General features: G+C 40.3%; 1 protein-coding gene across 1 annotated transcript in view; it reads right to left on the bottom strand.

The window, feature by feature from the left end:
• grin2bb (glutamate receptor, ionotropic, N-methyl D-aspartate 2B, genome duplicate b) overlaps positions 1-16679 on the bottom strand; it is a 117500-nt gene that overhangs the window by 15569 nt on the left and 85252 nt on the right. The window contains exons 7-13 of the mRNA XM_078281514.1: positions 9995-10109; positions 9474-9679; positions 8622-8793; positions 5991-6144; positions 4479-4604; positions 2929-3158; positions 1332-1492 (exon numbers count right to left, since the gene is read on the bottom strand). Coding sequence (XP_078137640.1) covers positions 1332-1492; positions 2929-3158; positions 4479-4604; positions 5991-6144; positions 8622-8793; positions 9474-9679; positions 9995-10109 — 1164 coding nt within the window. The remainder of the gene's footprint in view (positions 1-1331; positions 1493-2928; positions 3159-4478; positions 4605-5990; positions 6145-8621; positions 8794-9473; positions 9680-9994; positions 10110-16679) is intronic.

Genomic DNA, 16679 nt, shown 5'->3' with positions numbered 1-16679 from the left:
GCACTAAACTAAAACACTCTAGGAAACGCTGGCTTAGCATTTAATTGGAATTAATTGAAAATGTAACAATGGAACTCTCTCTCTATTTCAGCTATAATTAATGACAAATTGCACAGTTATTTCAGGGAAACTTACAAGGAAATTATTAGAAATGTATGGTCCATAAAATAAAGTGTTACCTGGTAAAGCATTGCATTCATGGATATTTAGGAAAAGGCAGTGTGCATGCTATGGACACTATGAGGGCACTAAATAGCACAGAGATATTCCAAATTTACTTTGTACACTATTTTATATATTATATGTCAGAAAGTAAATATAGGAAACCAGGAAGGGAGGGATTTGGATACAATCCCTGATCATTTAATTCTATTCTGTTTTATTCCTGGGTATCCCATAGTATTTTAAAGTGGACCACCTAGTCTGAAACAAAGATCTTTGCTAACATCTTAAAAACAAATGAACAAATTAACCTTCAAAGAGCAGCAGTGCTAATTCCCTATATACCTTATAACGTACACAAAACAATTCTCAATACAAGATCCAACCTGTTGTTTCTGAAGTTTTCAAACACATCTTGTGATCTTCCTCAGCAAATAGAGTTGCCCAGTTGTCATGGAGACAGTTCAGGTGTCATCATGTGGCCTTAGTATGGACTTTCGTAGTAAAACCTAAACCATCTCCATGACGGCTGAGTAAGGCCATGAGATGTGGTTGAAAGCTTTCGGAAACAACAAAGATCAAGAATTCATCTTTAATTAAGCTCAAGTATGACATTTCCCTGTGTTCTACTCTATTCTATCCAGACCAACCCTAACTGATTTGTTAGGTAAATTGACATGACAGTCTCCAGCCTGGTGACAAACTACCATCAAACGGTGCCTCTGGGCTCTACAGGCCTCTGTGGTCATTCAGCTCAAACTCTCACCAAACACCAGAGCTGTTTTGCATTCTTGATCCTTGAGCAGTGAATTAAAGAAAACAGAAGACAGGAAGAAGGAAAAGAGGGAAAGAGTGAATAGGAAAGGAAGAAATTAGCCTGTACTTCAGAGGCAGAGAGTGTGAATATTAGCTAGCTTTCACAACAACCACAGGCTGCTATTCTGGGTGCCAGTGGCAGGCTGATACACAGCTCCACTGGCTGCCCACCCACATTGCCCAGAATGCTCCCGCTTCCTCTGTCTCCCTTTTCTTATTCCTTCATCATCTTTTCTCTGTATTGCATCAGTACAGGACCTCACAGCTCCACCACATTGTCTCTTTTCTCCCTGCTGAGATTCTTTCAACTCCCTCCTTCCTCACATCCTCCCCTCTATGTCTCTCCTCCTCACCCGGTCTTCAGACTGTGCAGCGCTTCATCTACATTCTTCTGGTGGAAGCTGGTCATGTAAGTATGCATGTCCCGGTAGTTGTTGCGGATGTTGCGCTCTGTACTCCCATTGGGCACCGTGCCAAACCGGAATGGCGGCGAGAATTCGTTAGGCTTCTGGAACTGTGGCGGGTGTTTTCCGGAAAAGAAACCACACAGAGAAAGTGACAGAGGAGTGCTCGTTAGCATGGAAAAGGCACTGAGCTGCATCAGATTGCCTTTAATGCACTGTTGAGCAGGAGCACAGGACTATGCTTTTGGAAACTCAAAATTAACGAAATGCTTAGTGTTGTGCTCAATAGAAAGACATGGGAGAGTCCAGAACACACATTTAGACAAACATGTACTGTACACCAGATCAAGAAAAATATAAGAACCACCTTTCAGGTTGAGGGCAGCAACTGATGATTATTTTCATTACTGAATAATCAATTAAATTGCCTGATTAATCGATTGGTCTATTAAATATTAGAAAAATGTGACAAATGCCCATCATAATTTCCAAAACCCATTCAGTTTACGATCAGATAAGACAAAGAAAAGAAAAGCAGCAGATACTTACAATTAGTAACTGAGTAACATTTTGGCAAATCTGCTTGAAAATTATTTTAAATTGAATCTATAATCAAAATAGCAGCTGATAAATTTTCTGTTGACTAATTCTATAGACTAAATAGTTCAAATTAGTCTATAAATAAAGTTTAAGTTCAAATGTATTTATAGGGCCAAATTTTATAGAAAAACAATAAGTCAAGCTTAGTTTCCTTTGTTTTATATCTTTGTAAATTGAGGGCTTTGGCTTTTGGATTATCGTTTAGAAAAATGAAAACAATCGCCCTGGGCTTTAAGAACTTGGGAAGGGTATTTTTCACATTTTATTTTTTTACTTTTATGAACTAAACCAGTTATTCCCCACCTGTGGTACTTTTGCCCCAGGGGGTATATGAAAAGATTGTGGAATAGCTTACTTTAGTATATTATTGTCACAATAACCAATAAATTATGAGCTACAACAGGCCGACTGCACAGGACTTCCCAACCACCCCCCCAAAACCAGTTTGCTTTAGAAACACAAACAGTTGTCATACTGTACAAATTAATTTGTGACCAATCCTACCAAAACACTGATGATTTAACTATGATATAACATATTGTAACTTTTATATAACTAATACTGTTAAATAACACTTTCAAATCCATTTAAATGAACACATTTGAAACATGATGGGTGTTGTCACTCACAGGTCACTTAAGCTCATCTAATAGTGCTGTAGTGGTATGTCAGACAAAAAAGGTTGGGAACCACGGAACTAAACGATTAATCCCAAAAGTTATAGTTTTCTTTTCTGTTCTCTGTTAAACTCTTTACTCTGTAAAATAAAGGATACATGAAATAAAATAATAATCTTTAGTGGGAGCCCTTACCCCCTCATAGACTCTAATTTACTCACACAAACTACAAAAAGCCGTGTACACGTGGTCTGACAACACCCCACATTAAGTACTGCACACACCTGCTCCTCCGCCCCACAGCCCCTTACATTGCTTTGAATTCACACCTTTTTATCTGACAGGCCCGACACCTGGTCGACATACTCCTCCTGGATCATGAAGGCAGCCAGGTTGGCAGTGTAGGAGGCCAGGAAGATGACAGCGAAGAAGGCCCACACTGACACCATGATCTTACTGGTGGTACCTTTGGGATTCTGCACGGGGACAGAGTTGTTGAAAACCAGACCCCAAAGCAGCCAGATGGCCTTACCAATGGTGAAGGAGGGGCCGCCGGGCTCTGGGAGAAACAAAAGAGAAGGGTACAAAGAAAGATGATTGAGGGATGAGGAGGCAATAAATCAGTTTCACAGATCCCAGGTGCTACTTCACTTTATCTGCATTCACTCAAGACCGTTGTTGTGGGAGGCACTTGATGAATGGCAGCGACAAAGACTGGATTTATTCCCATCCTTTAGTTGGTCAGTGATCGCAGGATGTGCTGTACGGTCCACATCCGCTCTTCCAGACGCTGCAGTGACAACCCACTGTTACAGACTACCTCTGTTCCACCTACCTCTGTGGGAGTATGACAAGGTAGCAGGATGGAAACAATACCTACTGTAGCTCTGTGGCATCACAGACAGGGAGGAAGAGAGAGAAGGGGGAGGGGTAGATGGGCACACAGCAGGCTACAATTATGCTACAGCTGGAACACAGTATAGGACAACAGCTTCACATAACCTAGCGATTAAACCACACGCACCATATACTGTTGCTGTGACAGAAGACATTCAGAAAACCAACATAACTCCAAACCAAACACCATTACTCTTTTCCCCTCTGGTCCTTGATAAAAAAAAGAAGAAGCTGTGAGCAGCAATATGACAAGTCTCTGATTTTATCTGAGTGGCTGTCGTTGTGGCAGGCTAATGCAGTCCTGAGAGTTAAACAGAGATGGGTGTAAAAAACCTGGAGAAAAAAATAGATTGAATCTGAAACATTAATTTTGATAGGTAAATTGATTTGAATGGCCTGCTGGAACCAAATTTCATTCAACAGGGTGGTGTTGTTCCATACTGTCAGACACCATCAAACCTGACACACATTCTCAATGTATGGTAATAGATCTACTTAAGTGCACTCATCGGTTTTACAACCCTAGATGTGTCAGTGTAACAACGTTGTGTAATATTTGAGAATGGCAAAATAAAAAAAAGACGTAATGCAAGTCACAGTCTCACACAGTGATGCTAAGAATACTTAAGATTACCTATCTGGCTCTTGTCAATGATCCTTTTCATTAGTAAAAGAGCTTAAGTGACTGTAGATGGAGATAAGTACTCCACGATATCGAGCAGAAAGTCCCAGCGCTCAGGTCACACTCATTCAGAAGGGATTGTAATCAAAGTAATTTAGCACATGAGGAGCTCTCTTTGAATGGTGCATTCAAGGTAAAAAAACATACCAACTATGTCTTCATTTCAAGACATGAGATCACCTGAAAATGTACCTCATTGTCAACTTTTTGGAGCAAGCATTGACTGGGTCTGTCTGCTCTTGTGTGTGTCCGAGCATGTGTGTGTGTGTGTGTGTGTGTGTGTGTGTGCAATCCTCTCACCTCGCCCATCTGCCAGGCAGCGATTGTAACCCACCGGGCTGAAGTACTCAAACACAAACACAGCCACGGCTGACACCAACAGCAACATCACAAACATCATCACCCAGACATCAGCACTGAAGGGCTCTAAAACAGAGTGGGAGAGGGGGTGAGAGAGGGGAAAGGGGGGTTGGAAGGAGGAGAGGGTGCAGCAGAGGAAGTGGAAAGGGGAGGGAGGGAATGTTGTGGGAAGACAGAGAAAGGAAGTTAATTAAACCAAAATAAAGAAAATTATAAAAATCACCCTCTGGTATCAACATGATTATTTGTATTCAGACGTTATGTACTGTGTGCTCATTGTTATAAATTGATAGATTTTGTCTGCGTTTGTGTGAACACTAACAAGCACTTCTCAAGAGAGAAACTGAGACAAAGGTAGGTAGGTGTGAATGGACAGATGTACTCATTGAAATGGGCACATTTTCCACCACTTGCACTCTGCTTTGCAATTTCCACACACTGAACAATCTGTGATAAACACCATAGCACTGTAGTAAACAACAATCTCACTACAAGGTCCATTTAGTGCTCTGGAGCTTTTGATTGTATTACACAATCTTCATCAGCAGATGGTGTTGTTCTAAATGTTCCAATTTTAATAGTTAATAGTATCAATGCCAACTTTTGAAACAATTTATGATCAGCATTTTAATTATTTTATTTACAATTAGCTCTCTATATATTAGGTTTCATTGTTAGTGGCGGTGTTCGCGCTGGATTTAAATTGCCTTTACATGCACAAGGGATTCACAGGAAACAAAGCAGCATGTAATCCAGCATTACTGTTGGTAATTTCAGCTCTTTGGTAACTGTTCACTCACCTAGAGCCAGTAGGCAATTTGTAAATGTTTAACAGGGGAGACAGATTTGTTTCATTCACCCACGACTAGCGAACCGCCCCATGTACGAATCTTTTGGATCTGTATCTTTAAACTGACAGAAGGGCGGCACCACGGACAGCATCATGGATTTAATAATATAGAGTTAGGCTACTGATATTTCAGAGCCATGGTCAAGGCCATAGATTCTAACTTGCACAAACCAGGTCAGGTAAAGGATCAATGTATCAGGCAGATTAGATTTACATATTCAACTAAACAACCCCTCCACCTCTGCTAATAGAGAATGGAGCCCCCTCTCCATGGTGGCAGGTTAACAAGGGGCATGCATTTTAGTCATTTAGCTAAAAAGGGGGGTGGCAATCCCCCTCAAATCTACAGTCATATCAGAGCTCTATTAACTTACTACTAATGCAATTTTCAGCTGCATTTTATGTCACCATGTCACCAAACTGTTTTGTGCTGCTGGAACACATTGATCAACACAATTAAACAATGTCATTGTTTTGCAAAGAAACAGCTTGTACTCTATCAGTGATTGTGCATTTATTATGTGTGTGTGTGTGCGTGTGCATCTAAGTGCTCTCAATTGTGTTGTACATCTGCCAGAAGCACCAGGTGTGTTTCTCCTCACCAAGAAAGGCGGAGGGGGAAACGGTGCCGTTGCTACGAGAGACCATGACACTGATCCCCGTCTCGATGAAGGGCACAGAGAAGTCAATGACCTCTGACCTCTCCTCGTTGATGGTGAGGGAACCCACTGCCATGTGGGCATTCTTTAATACCACCTGAGGGACAACCACAGACAAACAGAGATACATGAGGGGAACATGGAAGGTCAGTGCTGAATATTCCCAGGATTGCGGTGAAAAGTTGAAAGTAATTCAGTGCTGCAGTTCATACACAAGCCACGTATTCAACACACTATTTCGGTTGAGTGGAAGCAGTAGGAGAAGGGGATCATTAGTACACTGGGTCAGTATTCGACTCCCCACCAACCCAGCGTTCCTCTGACTGTGTTCAGGTATATTTAGCCCTAAGTTTCTGAAGCCTCGGGCCATAAATAAAAATGGAGCGCAAAAAACTGTGTTAATAAGGCATATGCATGCCAGAGTGAGCAGGAATCCTACACACTCTTTTTTTCCTCTGTTTGTCACACTTTTTCATACTCTCTCTCTCTCTCTCGTCCTGTCCCTCCCCATTCAAATGAAATAATTAGCTACTTGCTTAGGCATTTCAGGGCATTGACTAAAGCATCAATTCATGCATGCACTGCACATTTGCATAGCCTTGCCCTAATGCTAATGTATATTTCAGGAATTGTATAAAAAGATCTACAGTAGGTGGGATACTTTGCCGATTTCCAATCAGCTTTGTATCGTAACAATGTGTGTAGTATGTGTAAATCAGCTATGGTAAACTTCCCTCCATCATGTCAGCGCCCAGATCTCTGTGCTCATCTCCCAGCTCAAAACCGCTGGATCACGCCTTTCATGTTATCCGGAGGGGGCTCGCTGGCTGTTGCTCGAGCTACAGATAGTTGTTACGCATACAGACACAAAGAGTATAGAAGTGGATCAAGAGAGAAACCCCTACAACCAGAATGCACTGGTCTGGTGAAGTGCAGTGCAGTCTGGTAGTTGTAGGTTTTCTACCTTTTGAGTGAAAGGGAATACCACAGCCCCTTTTCTCTGTTTTCTCTGGCCGTGTAGCACCAATTAAAAAGAACGTTGTGCCATTTTACTGCATAGACAGCCCAGTGTAATGAAAAGACCCTCTTTACAGTGGTAAAGTACTTCTTTAAGATACTGTAATTTTATATTATCCTGAAAATCTTAACTCAACTTTGTTCTTAAGATAATATTAAAGTCACTAGTTCTATGTCATAATCAATTAAGTTGGACATCACATTGATTTGTGCTGAATGTCTAATGTGTAATGTGTGCAGGAGAGAAGTGGTTCTTTCCCTAAGGCCGCTTTCTTCCTCTTGCCTTCTCTCTTCCAATTGCTTTCTCTTTCCTTTTCTTTCTCCATTTCTGATTAGGAGCTTCAGGAGGTTTTGTGGAGCTGATCACAGCTCCCCCTCAGGCAAGGTTGTGTGGAACAAGTAAAGCTTGATAACTGATAGAGACAGTGAGAAAGAGACATTCAGACAATATAATTAGCCCTATTATAAAAATAAAATCCTGTAGGTACATTTTTTTTTAAAGCAATTTAGTCTTTGCATTGTATTCATATTATTAAGAAAAGTGAATTACAAACTGCTGAAGAGCAGCAAAAGTGATGAGCAAAGAAAAAGAAAGTGAAATAACAAAATAAAAAACACATACATACATAGAATAAATAAGCATAAAGCATAATGACTAAATGGAAATGGATTTAATTTAAGACATATTGATCCATAGCTATTTTTCATCTAACAGTAGACTCAATTTTGGTGTGACCAAAAAACAAAGCACTGCATTTTAGTTTTAAATGCCACATTTGTGTAGCCTAATCACTAAGTGATTCATTTCACTTTCCAGTGTTACACATTTTAAAATGACCTCCATCAGGCTCCTTTAAACAAATGAAATGAGAAAGAGTAGCTTGGTAACCAAATTCTCAGCTATATGGAGAACTAAATTTAAACTTTTCTCACTCTACAAAATAGAGGATGTTAAATTCGCCACTTGAAGCAGATTTTTTCACTGTGTCATTATATTAGTGTTGCATGTCTTCAGGGAGGAATGCTGAATGCACTACGCTTTAAAGAAAATAGTGAAATAGCAGTAGGGATACTGTATGCCATCAGTGAAACACCACCCACAATGATGAGCTAAATGGATGCCAATTAATAAACAGACCTGCAGTCATAGCAAATGTACTGGTGAACTATACTTGGTTCTGATAGAAGTCAGATAAACACACTGAATATAATTAGATATTATGTACACTGCTGTTTAGTAACTTTGTAGGTTCAATAACGGTTGCATGGTGAGGTCTCCAGCATTGTGCTGCAGTGTTATGCCAGCTGTAAAATCCACAATCAGCTGATGTGCCAGCAGGTCTGTGTATTGTGGGTATTTTAAAGCTTTACAGTCGATGCAAAGCTGCTGCTTCCTTCTGATTTTCCTTATGCCAACAATATCCACCTTTCTTCTTCTGCACAACCGTATATGTAACTAAAAAAAAACGTTCAATAACAGATCAGTGAAACAGAATCAAAGCCAGAAACGTATCAAGAATGTGGAATAAACTGAGTGATTGTGTAAAATGCCCTCACCTCCCCAACCATGCCGTTCCATGTCCCATTAACCTTCTTGCCATGTTTGCCGTTGGTGACCAGGTAAAGGTCGTACGTGAACTTGACCGCCTTGGCGATCTTCTTTAGGATGTCAATACAAAAACCTTTGCAGCAGCGCTTGATGTAAATCCCTGAATCACCTGTCTGATTGCTGGTAGGTGGCACAGAGAGGAAGAGCAGGGAGAGAAAGTAAAGATAGGGCAACAGGAGTAAAAGTTTATTTGGGTTCATATACATAAATAGCAGCTTCAAAAGAGAGAGGACAGCAGCAAGGATGAGATGAAAGTAAAAACAACCAGATGACATGTGCACGCAGCTTTTCATTCCAGCCAAAAACTCCATCAGGTTGTTTCATTGATTAGCACACATTAAAAAAACAAGACACCAGGAACTGCTTAGTGAAACCACCTGCAGTCAGATGTATTAATGTTATACATTTTACATACATGCATGTTTTATTATAACATTGATTCATTTCTTTATTACCTTTGTATACATTCACAGTTTGCATAATATTCTGCTAAACTACCGATGCAGTTGTTGGTGTTTTATGTTTTTTTTACACTAGTGATTTGTTTGACTTGTTACACAGTATACCAGAAGTTTTAAATAAATCATTTTGCAGTCATATTGATGTATAAATCAATATGACTCACACTAAGTTTCATTAAGAAAACAGGGTTTTATTTTTAGCACTTGACTCCAAAATATTCATCCTGGATTCACACAGTAAAAACAAATCAGATTTTCTACCCCCATGAGACAAAGATGTATGTCTTTAGGAAAAAAGTAGCAAAAACCCCAACATTTTTCCTATGTCTAAATTCTCACCTCAGTTTGAGCTGTTTGCGGCACGGCACAGTGTTCCTCATGCAGGTCCCACTGAGCGGGTCCACGTCCTCTACAATGACAAACGGCGCCTCCTCCAGAGTCACGATGGACAGGTGGTCCTCCCGCTCCTCTGCTGCAGAGTACAGCTCAAAGCGAGGCCACACATGGTACCTCATCGTTAGAGAGCCTCTCTCCCACTTGCCAACCTGCATGAGTGAGTGGAAGGAGGGCTGTGTGATATACAGGCTAACTGTAACAGGTACTTCAAGTGGCAGGGAGACACTCCAAATGAAGAAGTGACAGACACATCACAGAGGGTGAAAAATACAAAGCAAGGAAAAAAGGCAGAAGATAGATTAGAGGAAAAGAGAAGGACAGCACAGGACACAGAAAGAGGTTGACAGCAGAAAAGGAAAAAAAAGAAGAGAGGAAAAGAAGAGAAAAGATAACAATAAAAGAACAGAAGAGAGGGGAAGAAGTGGACAGAGGAGAAGCAAGGAAGAGGAGAGAAAGATATTCACCCTGTCCCATTGTCTGTCCTTGTCTAGAAGAATGATGACCAGTTTGGGAAACATCTGGTGACCCTTTTCGCTAAATGACAGGTTTCGGCCTTCAAATGTCACATTCATGAGATACCTGAGAATGACAATTCAAGTCCGTGTCAGAAATATGATAGATCATGATCTGTCTTTTGGTCTGAAAGCAAAATGGGCAGAATTTAGACTTTAAACATTATTCTTACCCACAACCTTTTAAATACATAGAGGAAGTAAAACCCCCTCAACAAACTCATGATTGTGGTGAACCTGATACATGTTTTACAAAGGTGACATCAAGATGAACTGAAAATACTGTAGATTTCTTTACAACTGCATTAGTTGATTTTTCTTTGGTCTTGGGAGCAGCACACAGTACAACAATCTGTAAACATAACATTGACATTTTATAACTAAAGTTGAAGTGGCTATGTGTTAGCAAACAGCTGATTACACATCCAGCAGACACACATTAACATTCATATAGTCATCTTTCTGGTCACCTGGTGAATCGAAGTCCAATATTTACTCTCCTGTTAGCTCTGTTTTGCTCTCCACCAAGGCAAGGCAAGGCAGCTTTACTTGCATAGCACATTTCAGCAATAGGGCAATTCAAAGTGCTTTACATAAAACATTAAAGAGCATATAAAAACGATAAAAAAATAAATAAAAAACAGATAAAATAGGAGAATAAAAGTTACAGTGCAGTATACGGAATTATAATATATAGTATAAAACAATTATTTAAAGAAAGGCAACATAAAAAAGAAAGGTCTTCAGGCTTGATTTGAAAGAACTGAGAGTTGCGGCGGACCTGCAGTTTTCTGGGAGCTTGTTCCAGATATGTGGAGCATAAAAACTGAATGCTGCTTCCCCCTGTTTAGTTCTGACTCTGGGGACAGCAATCAGACCTGTCCCAGACGACCTGAGAGGTCTGGGGGGTTCATAGTGTAGTAGCAGATCAGGGGTCTCATTTATAAACGTGGCGTACGCACAAAACGGGGCTGAAAATGTGCGTACACCACTTCCCACGCAAAGGTTGTGATTTATAAAAAACTAACTTGACGGGAAAATGTGCGGTCTTCCACGCAAACTCTGACCCATGCGTACGCACATTTTGGAGACAAAATAGAAATTGGCGACGCAGATGGTGAGGTGGTGAACTGAAGTCAGACTGCAGAAAGTAAATGGGAATAACGATTACTCGTAATATTTTCAAGTAGTGATGCCTCACGGCACGCACATTTTTTCACTCCATATCATCCACGTTACCATGAATATTAAATCCAGCACTGTTATTTGTGCTTGTACTGAGTGATAATTGTTCCATAAACACCTCCAACTCAAATGTTAAATAAAAATTCGTTATTAACGTTTAATTGCCGCTGTCTCGCCGTCACATTGTCTGCTATGGAGCGCAAGAGGAGGAGATGGCCCGACTGCAGGAAATACAGGATAGCATCAAATACCATAGTATTAGATAACGGCAGAACACAGTGTAAATAACTAGATATATGTCTTTAATACTGTGCATATATCATCAAATGTCAAAGTCTGAAAATACAGCCGTTAAGCTCTCGCGCAATCGTTACACTTAATGTCCTCGTTATCAGTCCGAACTTTAATACTGTTTGTGACAAAACCTGCATGAAGAAAAGTGTGTTTGCCTATTAGACTTTCTTTCGTCTTCAAATTGTATCTCTTGTTGGCAAGGTGTTAACAATCAAAAATTGTTGTAAACATATAAATACTGCGGTGAACCCATGCGTAATGCTGCATGATGGCACTGCTGGCCCTGCAGGAGGACTACACTAATGGAAGAATCAGGATAAAAAGAGACTTCAAGGACCATGACGATGACTGGCTAATAGTGCCGATTTAGATTCCCTAAAGCTGAGCTCTTGGATCTATGTACTGAATTGGGTCTAGTAGAGAGGGCAACGCACCGGAACTGTGCTATCCCGGTCCAAATAGGCTACAGGTCCTCGCCACTCTGGGGGAAACCGGCTGTTTCCGGAGGGAAATGTCAGACAAGATGCCAAGACTTAGATGCTAAGTGTTTTTTTTTTTAATAAATATTATATATAATCTTCAATTTATCACTAAGGCTTGTTTGGATATAATATATAGTTCTGTTAAATCTTAATTATATACGTCTGGTATATCAAAGCTGTCCCTGAGTGCCGTAATGCCTGCCGTTTTGGACGTATAATTAGATCAGGTTTCCCTACACTGTGCAAGAATAGGCCGAAATTATAATTCAATTTGCAGCAACTCCTGAACGTCTGATGATTCGGTGTAACAACTGCCAGTGTCATTCATATACTGATCAGCATTCATGAGGTGCTTTGCATTGACTATTATGGTTAAAAATGGGCGTGTACAGGGCGGGATAAGAGGCTGATCCACGTACGCACACTTGTAGGTAATCTCTGATTTATAAAGGGAACATTGCTTACAGATGTGCTTACACATGGTTTTATAAATCTGACTTTTTTTTGCCGTACGCCATTTTGGGTTTTTGGGTGTACGTACACTTATAGTAAGGATCCTACACACAGTTTTATAAATGAGACCCCAGAAATGTATTTCGGCCCTAAACCGTTTAGTGATTTACCAGCAAAAATATTTTGAAATCAATTCTTTGAGGAACTGGAAGCCAGTGTAAAGACTTCAGAACTGGAGTGATGTGATCCATTTTCTTGGTCTTAGTGAGGACTCGAGCAGCAGCGTTCTGAATCAGCTGCAGCTGTCTGATTGATTTTTTAGGGAGACCTGTAAAGACACCATTACAGTAGTCAAGTCTACTGAACAGAAAAGCATGGACAAGTTTTTCCAAATCCTGCTGAGACATAAGTCCTTTAACCCTTGATATATTCTTAAAGCAACACTAGATAACTTTTCCTGCTTCGGTCCCCCTACAGGTTGGAAGCAGAATTGTCCATTACATTACATTGTCCAGTTCATTCAAACTACAGATCTGCTACCCAATCTGGCAAACTTGCATAATGTAATGTAATGGACAATTCTGCTTCCAACCTGTAGGGGGACCGAAGCGTGAAAAGTTCTCTAGTGTTGCTTTAATGTGATAATAGGCTGACTTTGTAAGTCTTAATGTGGCTGTTGAAATTCAGGTCTAAGTCCATGACTACACCAAGATTTTTGGCTTTGTCTGTTGTTTTTAACATTGTCGTTTGAAACTGAGCACTGACTATTAATCAACTCCTGAGGGAAATATCTTTAGCTGCTAAATGCTTCACTACAGTATGTTCACCAGCTAGTCGCTAACTGTGTCTGTCTGCTGTTTGGAGCAGAGCAGGTAGAGTTCAGTGCAGAGCTTTTCTGCTGCTGTGGTTCATGAGAGCCACAACAAGTATAATGCTGGTAACTTCTCTTGTCATAAGGCTAACATGCTCAGAGTTTAAACAGGGGTGGTGGGACAAAGCTCACACGTAAAATCAAGGACCCTATTTTATAAATATTCTCAAACTCTAGAACATTGAAATATTGAGCCAAAACATTTCAATCACAAAGCGCACACGGCTGGCAATTGTAATGACTCATTTGAGCTGTCAAATATTCAGCAGTGAAATACTCACAAAATGTTCTTTCGTGAAATGTGGTTCAGACCCACTGGTTTTACAGTATGCTTTTGTTCACATTTGCTTCGTTGATCTCTGATTATTCACACACACTGCTTCTAATGCTGCTGTTTTCCACCTAAATTGATTAAATATTGTAAAGGTTAAAGGTTGCTTAGTTAGCGTAAAATATGGCAAAGATGACCCAGTTTGAAGCTTGGTTAAACATATTGCACCTGATAGACAGAGAAAGATAAAGACGGAGTACAGGGAGGCTGTGAGAGTCAGTGAGAGCTGGGAGGGCGAACATAGCAACAAGAAACCATGAGTGAAAGGTGGAAGGGAGAGAAAGGAGTAGAGAGTGTATTAACTGCCTATATGAATACACATCAGCATATATGTGTGTCAACAAGTGTACAGCACTGGGAGATAAGCTGGAATCATCTCTCTCTTTCTCTGCCGTCTCCTTCCCTCACTCTTCCTCGTCCTGATCTGTGGGCTGCCATCACCATGGAGACGCTCTGTCTCTAAAACAATCCACCGGAGAAATAAATATCTTGTCTGAATGCAAGGAGTAAGGGGCTGTGTGTGTGTGTTTGTGTGTGTGTGTGTGTGTGTGAGCATGCAGACTTTTTAAAGGAGGTGCAGTGCACATTTTACCCACCATCATCTCCCAAGAAGTCAACAGTGTGAAAAAAGACAATAAATCTATTCACGAGTGAATAAAAAAGTACCTCCTACTAGAACATTCAGTACCTCTATCTGTAACGTCTTCGACTATATTTATATCCCACCTCTCTCTCACACACACACACACACGCACCTAAGTACGTAGGGTACATGCTTTGAGAAAGTCAATAATATGACTCAAGCCTCCATGAAATGCCTATTGCTGCATACTGGCTGGCTAGCATTGCTGTAATGTGCGTATAACATGGGATTAGCCTCCTAAACATAATCAGTTTGAATAGGCAACCAAAAAGATCAAAATGTTGTGGGGGAGGCTCAGGAGTTCCAACGTGTTGCCGCCCAGACACCATGGCGACCCATGAGACTAGTAGAGGCCTCTGTGTGTGTCATCATGACAGGGAGACATTGTAAGTGTGGTCAAAACCGCAAATAGGGATGCATGCAGGGAGGCTCTTAACGCCAGTATAATGTAATGTAATGTGTTGCCATGGCACCCACAACCACAGCAATTTTCATGCAATCAGCAAATGTGTTGCCATGGGAACAGTAATCTCACCCGAGAGAGGCTGGTTGAAAGAAGTATTTTTCAGTCTAAGTGTGTGTTTACCCACTTCCCCTCATGCTGTCTTTCACTATCAGATCAATCTCTCCATCTCACCTCTGAGCAGCGCATCGAATCACACATCAATAGGATTCATTTGCCCGTACATTAACCTGTGCCTTCACAAAGAGTGATGCATGCTGTGAATTTACAGCAGAGGAGGCTGCTATGTTTATCATTTTGTATCCCTGTACTATTGATGAAGCTTTAATGTGCCGTTTGATCCCTTCCCATGTCAGAATTCCCTTCTGTCTGCTGGAAGAAGATTCTTTTTTTTAAACTACTAGGATGAGCTACTAGCTGAGCCTCATGCGGTTACATCACAGCCATATGCAGCGCTTGTGTGCGCCTCGCTCGCCAACTGTTCCCCAACTAATCACTGGCTGTTAGAAGAATTTATCTTTTAGTTACAGAGACACTGAATCATCAATGGCATGGACACAATCCCCCTTTTTTTCCTCTAAAATGACTTAAAACTTATTTCAGAGCCATTTGATACAACTTCCCTTTATCTCTGAGTGAAGCTGTACACTGTATTATCTGAAATTTGTGACAATTTCTCTGTCGCTGCAATGCAGAGATGCAAAAATACATATCCCTGCTGTGCGCATGTGTGTAAGGAAGTCTGTGGTGCACATACACACACACACACACATGTACATACTGTATCAGGTTTGGGTGGATGACTCATATTGTAATCTGGGATGAATGCAGAAGACCCGCCTCTGAAGAGTTACCAGCTACTGATGAAATATACTGCACATTCCTGTTGGATATAGGCAGTGACTGTGTGAGGAGACTGCACAATGTACAACTATATATATATATATATATATATATATATATATATATATATATATATATATATATGTTAAACTATGGTAAGAGTATGGTGTAAAGGCTGTACCACTCAGGGTTTACTGCAGAACATATTAGAACGTTTTTCAATGGGGCCCTATGTGTGATTACATGCAATGAAAACCCATATCTTCAATTTACAGCAGGTACACATACGTGTTTAGCAGACAGTTATTTTACACAAAAGAAGAGAGCAAGGACATTGCCAACACAAAAATAACTTTACTAACAAACTACCACAGCAATTGTTAACTTCAGCTAAAACAAATGAATGTTGTCAAGTCATTAAAATCGCCCTACGATAAAAAAATAAAAAATGGTTTGTTTGTGCATCACTGTAACTGGGCATGACTTAGATCTTAATATTGGTAAATTCATTTGTATTTTATAATATTAAGTTCACATTTTTCAAAAATCTAGTTTTGTCCCCTAAAAAAGTTTTTTATTAATGACGGTTATCACGTGTGACTGCAGATATAATCAAACTGCAAATGAGCCCATCACAAAAGAGTCTTACAAGAAGAATATGAAGAATAATTTGCACAAGAAACCTATAGTTGTAAATAGTTTATTAACTTGAAATCCATCCATCCATCTTCGTCCGCTTATCGGGTCGCGGGGGGAGCACTTTAACTTTTAACTTGAAATAACTTGTCTTAATAACTTACATGATCAACATGATTGTGTCTCCAGCATGTGTCATAATTATTATTGTTTGGTAAGTATCTGCTTGTCTGCCAGCCAGTTTGATCAAATCTGCAGTCAACTGTCATTCCCAAGTGCTTCAAAGTTTACCTTACATAGCAGCTGGATTCTCGCAATATCATGAAATAACGCAAAATCCCATGAAAAACAACCATCTGGCTTGTCAGGTTAACTTGAAGTAGGCGCAAACCAAACTCTCTGCAAAATGAATTTGTGGCATTTACTTGAATTCCCC

Source organism: Sander vitreus, chromosome 2, assembly GCF_031162955.1.
Source record: "Sander vitreus isolate 19-12246 chromosome 2, sanVit1, whole genome shotgun sequence".
In the NCBI taxonomy this organism is placed as follows: Eukaryota; Metazoa; Chordata; class Actinopteri; order Perciformes; family Percidae; genus Sander; species Sander vitreus.
Note: the sequence above shows the minus strand (reverse complement) of the source record. Positions and strands in the feature narration are given on the sequence as shown.